The sequence below is a fragment of the Apium graveolens genome, chromosome 7, assembly GCF_009905375.1.
Source record: "Apium graveolens cultivar Ventura chromosome 7, ASM990537v1, whole genome shotgun sequence".
NCBI lineage: Eukaryota > Viridiplantae > Streptophyta > Magnoliopsida > Apiales > Apiaceae > Apium > Apium graveolens.
In genome coordinates this window covers 183,843,564-183,853,490 of record NC_133653.1, presented here as the reverse complement: position 1 = coordinate 183,853,490, position 9,927 = coordinate 183,843,564, and the positions used below count along the sequence as shown (strand labels likewise).

The window sequence follows — 9,927 nt, the reverse complement described above, 5'->3', positions numbered from 1 at the left end:
TAGTATTTTTGTTTAATTTACAAATAAATAAACCTATTTTATTTTTTTTGGTATGGTGCTAACAAATTTTCGAAGGAGTTAAACAATCAACCAAACAAAATCATACTTCATTTATAATAGTATCATAGTTCATTTATAATAGTATCATAGTTAGTAACCCGTGCCAAATACTGATCCAGATTAATATAGAAATATCAAACACCATTAAGTTTGTTAAATACTATTAAGAGGTATAATAATAAATCTTACTTAATTATAGTCCTAGTATTTGAACCAAAGTGAAATTAGAGATGTTATATTTTAAATAAATCGTGTCTAGTTACGTAATTGTAGGAAATCGAACCAAAATGAAATCATACATATTATTTAGAGTGCATAATAAATAAATATTATTTAATTATATATAGTCATAACAAATTGAAAACAAGTGAAATTATAAAAATTACATTATAAATTAATTTACAAATCCCCGCGAGAAAACGGAACGGGTATGGGGATTTTTTTTTATGCGGGGTCGGTATAAGAATTGCAATCTCCGCCCTGAACTCGCCCTATTGATAACCCTATATATTCTGTTTTTCTTCTGCCCCGACCCATTTTTATCATTTACTTTAAGAAAGTTGTATATTTAAATCATTGAAAGTAAAATATATACAAAATGAATATATATCCAAATCTATCATATTTTATTTGAAATTGATTATATCATTTACCTGACTAAATCTTTATATTACATGTATATACGGGTTATTATTCAAAATCATAACTTAACTACTACCTAACTTGCAGTTGGGTAACTGGACTCAAAACTTTTGGAATCAACTCATTAAATTGATAAAAACTTGTATTTAGGTAACTGTCGTTAACATGCACTAACATAATGAGTGGAAGTTCATTCAATTTTTTTAAATTCTGTAATTTCTAAATTTCTAATAAATGATTTATTTAACCCAAAAAACAAATTGTTTATTAAGCAAATAAATGAATTTATTTATATAGAAAAAGAAAAATTAATTGATATATTAAGCAAAAAACATTAGGAAAAAAGTAAAAAAACTGATTTATTTATAAAAAGAAACAAGAACAACTAACTAATTTAAAGAGAAAAATAAAAAAAGTAACGGATTCCGTTAAAGTTAAAGATGTATTAACGTTTGTGCAAAAAATTTTGATGTTCAATGACTAAATTTCAAGTTAAATGTAGTTCAGTGATTATTCAACAAACCTTTCGAGTTCAGTGACCTGTATATAAGTTTACTGAATCCAGTGATATTTTAGCCTATTAATATATATATATACATATATTCTCCACCATGCGTCTCTTTACGTAAAATATTTAGACTTCACACCCGTTAGTTTCAAATGACATCAAATTTTTCTAAATATAAAATTTCTGAAAAATAATTTTTTTATAGTTAAACCTAATATTAAATTGTAAAAGAAAAAAATGATCCTCTTACCATTAAAATCAATTGATTTCTCTACAAAATGAGATATTTGGGTTTTAAGTTTAAAAAAAAGCTCATCAATGGTGGTTAGGAGTTTTGAGTACGAAGATGATGTTAAAAAGATCATTCTACCCCTATTTTAGTTAAGTTGTCAAACAGATTTGGCGAAAATAGTAAAATGTAACGAAAAATGAATTCTAATATAACAAATAATACTTTTTCAAGTTGAGTATTACAAATGGTCAAACAAGTACACAAAATATATTTTACTATTTTTGAGTAAAGTATATTATGTATATTTGCACTTAATGTATTAGATCACTTACTATAATGCAATTCAATAGTTATACGAAAACGCCTAATTACCTACGATTTGTATGCTTTCGTTAAAATACTTTAATATAATTATTAATAAAGCTAAAAGGAGGGATAAAACAATCTTTTTCCCTTCATATTCTTTATTTCTTCTACCCAACCCATTTTTATCATTAATATATCTTTAATTGAAATTAAAATATTAATATCTAAGTTTCGTCAAAAAAATATTAATATATAATTCATTTCTTAACGAAATTAAGTTAATCATGTTAAATAAATTCATCTTTTTTACTTTACAAACTAATAGGGGTTATATTATTAAAAACTTACTTTAAGAAATTTGTATATTTTTACTTAAAAAAAGATAATTGTATATTTAAATCATTGAAAGTAAAATATATACAAAATAAGTATATATCCATTTTTATCATATTTTATTTAAAACTGATTGTATCATTTTCGTGTCTAAATCTTTATATTGCTTTGTAATATTCTCCAACATGTGTCTTTTTTACGTAAAACATTTAGATTTTACACTCGTTAGTTTCAAAATGACATCAATTTTTTCTAAATATACAATTTTTTAAAATAAATTTTTAATAGTTAAACCTAATAATAAATTGCAGAAGAAAGAAATGATCCTCTTACAATTAAAATCAATTAATTTCTTTACATAATGAGATTTTTGGGTTTTATGTTTAGAAAAGCTCATCAATGTAGTTAGGTTTTTTAGTACGAAAACAATATTACAAAAGACTATTCTACCCCTATTTTAGTTAATATTGTGAAACGAATTTGACGGAAATACAAAAAATGTAACAAAAAGTGAATTTTAGTATAACAAATGGTACTTTTTCAAGTCGAGTATTGCAAGTGGTCAAACATACACAAAATAGACTTTACACTTTTTAAAATAAAATATAACAATGTAAAATTAAATATATTTTTTTACTAAATATAAAACTAGATTTATAGCCCATGCGAGGCACAAACATTCTCTAGTCTCACATGTTAATTAACAGTGTACATTCTATATAAATGAAATTAAAATTATGTTGTGAATGCATTTTCTTTAATTTTATATCGGATAATTGATATATGATATTCAAAAATGTTGTACTTATTATATATTTTGAATTCTATTGTCGAATAGCCGTCGAGTACTTGAAAAGATCAAGTTGACTGATTTCTCTTTAACCCGTGCAATGCACGTGAATGCTCTAGTTTGAGCGTTCTTCGACAATTAACATTAAGGTGAAATAATAGAGAAATGTAGTGGTGTTCTTTGCCCGAAATGTGAATAAATAATTTTTTAAATACCTAATGTGTTTGAATGCTAAAAGTGCGATAAGTGAGTTGCATGATTGTTGATTTTGACCAGAAGTATGTGTTGTTAGACTAATGATCCCATCAACTCGAAGTATTTGTAATATTAATGATCCTAGAGTTTTTTCAACTATTTTTCTTATATGCATGAAAGTTCAATATTTGTTATATATTAATACGGTTAAAAAATTTAGGTATCATATCATCTATATCTTTAAAATTTCAATCTAATCATTGTTTGCGTATAATTTTAACCATTTTTTGAAAATTATATTTTTTTAATAAATCTCACATTGTTAGAATAAAAAAATAATTTTTACTATTCTTGCTTCGATCTTCGTACACTAATAGTATTGTTTTTCTCCTTAAAGATATATTTAATTTATCCATATAGTTATAAATTGTTAATATTAAATAATCAAGTAGTAATAAATGTATGGAATAATGAGACATAATACTTAATACATGCATATTAAATTAGGTGTAAGTAATGCATGCATATTAAATTAAAATAATTATTAACATACAATTATGAGGGGTAATTCAGTAATTTTAAAATGATTAAATTGTCTCATCCAACCCCCTATTTGCTCATGGGCTATCAAACGGATAATTCGGATATGGATATGGATATGCCTATATCCGTATCCGTATCTGCAATCGTCGGATTCGAATACGGATAATATCCCTTTTATTTCGAATACGGATATTATCCGCTATTTCTTGGATATGAATGCGGATATTTCGGACGGATATCGGATTTTTTGAATTTTTTATGGCCTTATTGTATTGATGATGATTTTAGAACATTTTTTACGTTTAAACTCAAATGATATATTTATATATGTATAAAATATGTGTACAATCATGTAAAATTGATATAAATGTATTATTTAATGCATATACACACACTATAAATTAATAGAATAAATTTAAAATTATATATAATTATATATTTATATAATTTAAATATCATATATGTATTTGATTTCGGATTCAAATATCCCGAACTCGGATACGGATAATATCCGCTTTATTGGGAATACGAATAATATCCGCTTTTTCTCGGATACGAATGCGAATTTTTCAAACGAATATCGGATTTTTTGAATTTTTTTGATGCCCTAATTTGCTCTATTATATATAATAGATTTCAAATTATTTTTCACTTACACTAAGATAAACAAACAACTAAAATATTAAATTGACTAATAATTTTAAGGATTAAAATTAATTTTAACTCTTAATCACGTTTTCAAAACTTTAAAAGATCAAAACACACACATATATAAATAAATATTATATTATTAAAGACAAAACCTTAAAAGTTTGATATTTAATGGATCGGTACTAACTTAAATTACTTAGTTACACTTACTTAGTTATTCAAGTTATTTTTACTTATTTGCCCTTAATTAATTTGAGAACCAAATTGTTTTACACATATTTTACGTAATTAATATATAAATCAATTACTGTATTCAACTAAAACATATTATCTTTTTAATTATTTCCAACTAAAATATCTCATTTTTCAAAAATATCAAGATGCAATTATATTTAATAAAATGAAATATTATAGTTACTAATAAATCCTATTTTAATCCAAACCAATTACCTTTTTCAACTAAACGTTAACACATTATCTATTTTTTTATTCCAATTAAAACACCTCTTTTCTAGAAATAACGATCAAAACAAACACTTAAGTCAATTTCCGGTGAATTCAACAGTTTGTAACGAATATATTAATAATATTTATTAAAGCATATAAAAATAATAATAAATTATTAATACAATAAAAGTAAAATAACAATAATTAAAAACATTAATCTATGCATCGCACTTATTTTAAGTTATTATTATCAATAAGATATATATATATATATATATATATATATATATATACTTTAACGGATCGGATCGGAACCTGAATAAATGGATCAGATCGGTTTAAATTTATATCCAATCCATTTATTATTCGATTCGTAATTATCATATCATACTTTGAATCGGATATTTTTCATGTCGATCCTTAAATCGGTTCGAATCGGATAGGATAAGATGCGGTAAATGCAAGTAATCTTTGCCTGGGCGGTGTGTTTATATATAGCAACTGTTGCAGAGAACAATCGTTATATATTGTCTTTTCGAACATCTTGTGAGAACAAAAAAGAATAAACAATTAATCAATAGGTGAAAATTTATACGTGCATGCATGCAATTATAAATATATTTATTTACTGATACCTGTGGAGCTTTAGGTCTAAGACTTATGTACGCTTGCTGATGTATTTGCAGGTTTGCGTTTTCGAAATGAAACGGGGATATTATGTTGTGGGGTTTCTTGGATTCATGTTTCAATTGTTTCTGCTAACTGAATCTACCGTCAGAAGACAGTTAGTCACTTTTTTCCATATCTAGCTTTCATGCATGCATGCGTATGTCTGCCTATGTAACATATTTTCATTCGCTTCATGTTTTAAAGAGATCGAGATATCAAATTTACATGGTGTTATGTTACTGAGGTTGAAACTACTATTTTCCCTTTCGGCAAAAAAACGTTTTGTAATTTTATATTTATATGTACATGCAGGAATATTAACAAAAGCAATTCACGGCCGGTGCAGCTTAAGATATTGCCTGATCAAGTACTTTAATACTACTGCATGAACAAAGTCATCCTGCGTTTATATTTTTTAACAGCAGATGTGCCTGCAATGTTAAATTTAATTAATTTGATTTCTTTAGGTTGTAGTGGACAATGGATTAGCCAATTTCACTTTCTCGAATCCCGGAGGTATGGTCACCGGCATTAAGTACAATGGCATTGAGAATATTCTAGAACAAAAGAATGAAGAAGACGAAAGAGGGTTTGTTTGTTAACTTACTATAAATACCAATTCTCAAATTTTAGAACAAAAAAGATTTACACCGTCTTACCGAAATTGTGTTAGAATGAGGGTAAAAACTGCCTAAAACCTAGAGTTGTAAGAAAAATATGTTTTTGTTAACTTTTAGGTACTGGGATGTTGTTTGGGGCAAGCCAGATGATTCCAAAGATACTTTTGATAAGTAAGTTCATCTTTTTTCTTCTCAAGTTTGTGTTATTGGAAAATTGGTTTCTCTGGTTGAACTTCTGTTTGAACCAAAGTTTATGATGAGTTGCTTCTTATCAGGTTACAAGGGACAAATATGACAGTGGTGGTTCAAAATGAAGATCAAGTAGAGCTTTCGTTTACAAGAACATGGAATCCTTCAATGGATCCAGGGACTACACTTCCACTCAATATAGACAAAAGGTAAAAGGGATTCGTTACAAACTATTCTAACCCACACATTATACAAATCACTCTGTCATAGGCCCATAGCAGTACATATCACCTTTTAATACAACAAATCCTTCAGCATTTTATATAAATGGTTACATTTCTAATTGATCAGGTTCATAGTTCTCCGAGGAGTCCCAGGTTTCTACTCGTATGCCATATTTGAACGCTTGAAAGGATGGCAGAATACGGTTTTATTTCAAAACAGGATTGTATTCAAGCTTCAAGAAAAATTGTATACTACATTTTTTGATATCTTCTTTCCTTTATCTTCAAAAGTATTGACACAATTCTAGATCAAGTTATTATAATGGTCACATACTATGTTGGATGTCTAGGTTTCGATACATGGCTGTGTCAGATGCTCGACAAAGAGTTATGCCAACCTTTGAAGACAGGGAAAGTGGAACGCCCCTTGCTTATCCAGAAGCCGTGCTAGTGAAAGATCCAGTTTCAGAGGTAAGTTCTCCGTTGCATTTAGTCCTTCCTGGATGATACTCAACCTCGTAATATGCCCTCATTAATACCTAAAACACAGTGGAATGCACTAGACACACCTTTCTTTGGCTAAGAAAGAACCAAGTCCCAGGTCTTGTGTATATTGTGTGTGTGTGTTTTTCAATTTCTCTAATTGACTTGGTAAAATGACAAATAATGTACATGTGACATTCTTTTTATGACTTGGAATGAGATTTGATGGGTAGTCTTGACCGGGCAGAATGAGTTTTTAAAATGCAGGTGGATGACAAGTATCAATATTCGACTGAAGACAAGGATAACAGGGTGCATGGATGGATTAGCTCCAACCCTGCAACCGGGTTCTGGATGATCACACCCAGTAATGAGTTTCGTACTGCTGGACCTGTTAAGCAAGACCTCACTTCCCATTGCGGCCCAATAACTCTATCAGTAAGCTTTTTTGTATTTTTTGTGCCATTTTACAATTTAATTTGCCACAGACTTATCTCGGTTGGTACCTCCATTTATCGTTCAATACACTCACTTGGAACCTATATTGCTAAACTTTTATAATGATTTACAAGTCGGACAACATGTTTCCTCTAAAAGCAGTTAAAGTTTAATTGCTTTTAATCTTTTACTTCGATATGTATTAAAATTGTGTAGGATATTAGTTCGTTTGACATTATACTTAAAACATTTGATGCTTGTGAAAATACATACAAGAACTAACATTAATTACTTCAAAATGCAGATGTTCTTTAGTACTCATTATGCTGGAAAATCACTAGGACTTGAGTTTAAAGACGGGGAACCCTGGAAAATGGTTTTTGGCCCGGTTTTCATCTATTTAAACTCCGGTTTGGACAAGGCAAATACAACTTCACTGTGGCAAGATGCTAAAGAACAGGTATCAAATTTGTTTTACAGCCATTTTTCCTGCTTATATATCTTATCAACAATATGGACCTTATTTAAGGGTAATCGGGATTTGTATCAGATGTTGATAGAGACTGAAAGCTGGCCATATGATTTCCCACATTCTGCTGATTACTTTTATGCAGAAAAGCGTGGCACAGTTAGTGGAACACTAATGGTACGAGACGGGTAAGATTGAGTGCAACGCCTATCACAGGGCTAATTGGAATGTATGCTTATTTACACAGAGTCTGGATTAAACTGACAATTTAAATGAAAATCACCATTGACAAAATAAAGCATAGTAACTCACTATCAGTCTCCTCTGTCATTATTTTAGAAGCGGTCAACCTTGTTATTTCAGTATTATTTCTGCCTTGGATACAGATTATGCATGATTGTTAAGAGAAATCTTATGTTCTTCTTCAGGATACTAATGCCAGCTAATTTCTCCAATGTGGGATTGGCTCTACCTGGAGCAGCAGGCTCCTGGCAAACAGAAAATAAGGTTACCATTTCTAACATGAAACAGTCATAAACAATCCTATTACAAATGTAGTTAAATCTAAGTTCTTACCTTTTTAAAAATATTGAATTGCAGGGTTATCAGTTTTGGACACAAACTGATGCCAAGGGGAATTTTTTGATTAAAAATGTCCTACCTGGAACCTATAACTTGTATGCTTGGGTGCCTGGATTTATTGGTGATTACAAATATGAAAACGATGTTATCATCAAACCAGGTTCAATATTTTTCAAAAATTTTAAGTACCTTCACAAATATTTGGCTGTACTGGACTGAAACAGATTCATGATCTATATATATGCAGGAAGTAACATAAGATTAGATAATGTTGTATTTGTACCTCCAAGAAATGGCCCTACACTCTGGGAAATTGGTATCCCTGATCGCACAGCAGCTGAGTTTTTTTTTCCTGGACCTATTCCGACTCTTGAAAATAAGTTACTCAATAAGATTCCTAGAGAAGGATTTAGGCAGTATGGATTATGGGATCGTTATACTGATCTATATCCTAAAGAAGATCTAGTTTTCACTATTGGTGTTAGTTTGTACCAAAAGGACTGGTTCTTTGCTCATGTTAACAGGTGAGATTGTACACTTTCTTATCCAGAGTTCCATAATTCATTATTTCTTGTTTCAGAGTTGCTAATTGAACATCTTCTATTGCAGGAAAGTAGGAAATAACACTTATGTCCCAGCAATATGGAAAATTTTATTTGATCTAAAAAAAGTGGACACCACAAGAAATTATACGTTGCAGCTGGCACTTGCTTCTGCCAATGAAGCTGAATTACAGGTAAACAGTATATGATACTAAATTGTTTCTAATTGGATGCAAAAACTAGAAATTTAGTGAATTGTGTTATTCACTAACTGCGATTCTGACTGGTGTTACATTCTTTCATTAACTTGGTTAATCAGAGAGGTACTAACAATTAAAAATTAGCTATTCACATTATAATGTGTCTTTTTGAAGGTCCGGATCAACAATGGTGAAGCCAAACTTCCTCACTTCACGACAGGGCGTATAGGCGAGGATAATGCAATTGCAAGACATGGGATTCATGGACTGTACCACTTATACAGTGTAAATATTTTGGGATCACTTCTTCATGCCGGAAAAAATACAATATTTTTAAGGCAATCAAGAGAAGGAAATCCTTTCAACGGATTCATGTATGATTACATACGTTTGGAAGTGCCACCAAATGAAAAGGCTAACGAACTATGAAGAAGACATGTACTGAATCAAAAGAGTACACAATCACACATGCACATCCTAGAAAGAAGAATATAGAAGTTCTCTACATTAGAACATATTTTGATTTGTTTTTTTGAGCTAGCCAGGTCTTTATATTCTTGTCATATCTTTAGTATTTCCTTATAACACATCAATAAATTGTTTACATATCATTTTAAACACAAATGTTAGTTGTTTCAATAAATTGTGTTTCGTTAGTATCATCATTTACGTTGATATCTCTCTTACCCTGCAAATGATTCGACAAAAGTCTATAGTTAATATCATCTTCTTTTCTAAAAGTATACTTATAGGGTATAAGCAACCTAAGGTAGGGGGCAACCTGGATCTAAGGGATATGAGGCT

General features: G+C 29.3%; 1 protein-coding gene across 2 annotated transcripts; it reads left to right on the top strand.

Annotated features, from left to right (window-relative positions):
• The first annotated feature begins 5,359 nt into the window (after positions 1-5,359).
• On the top strand, positions 5,360-9,624 carry LOC141672186 (uncharacterized). Of its 2 annotated transcripts, none has more exons than XM_074478717.1 (15): positions 5,360-5,491; positions 5,689-5,743; positions 5,844-5,892; positions 6,114-6,167; positions 6,272-6,394; positions 6,537-6,656; positions 6,760-6,880; positions 7,160-7,330; positions 7,635-7,790; positions 7,881-7,987; positions 8,228-8,306; positions 8,400-8,541; positions 8,629-8,905; positions 8,991-9,117; positions 9,298-9,624. In XM_074478717.1, the coding sequence occupies exons 5-15, from the start codon at positions 6,288-6,290 to the stop codon at positions 9,550-9,552; spliced, it is 1,662 nt and encodes a 553-aa protein (XP_074334818.1). In that variant the 5' UTR covers positions 5,360-5,491; positions 5,689-5,743; positions 5,844-5,892; positions 6,114-6,167; positions 6,272-6,287; the 3' UTR covers positions 9,553-9,624. The 2 variants fall into 2 exon arrangements, with proteins under 2 accessions (XP_074334818.1, XP_074334817.1); XM_074478716.1 differs by having other exon boundaries at positions 5,366-5,491; positions 5,844-5,965.
• The last annotated feature ends 303 nt before the right edge of the window (positions 9,625-9,927 follow it).

Excerpts from the sequence above, each read along its gene's own strand:
- LOC141672186 (XM_074478716.1), top strand. The coding sequence starts at position 5,382 with ATGTATTTGCAGGTTTGCGTTTTCGAAATGAAACGGGGATATTATGTT. Across the intron at positions 5,744-5,843 it reads TTAAGATATTGCCTGATCAA|GTTGTAGTGGACAATGGATT; the intron begins GTACTTTAATAC and ends TGATTTCTTTAG. Across the intron at positions 6,881-7,159 it reads TGAAAGATCCAGTTTCAGAG|GTGGATGACAAGTATCAATA; the intron begins GTAAGTTCTCCG and ends TTTAAAATGCAG.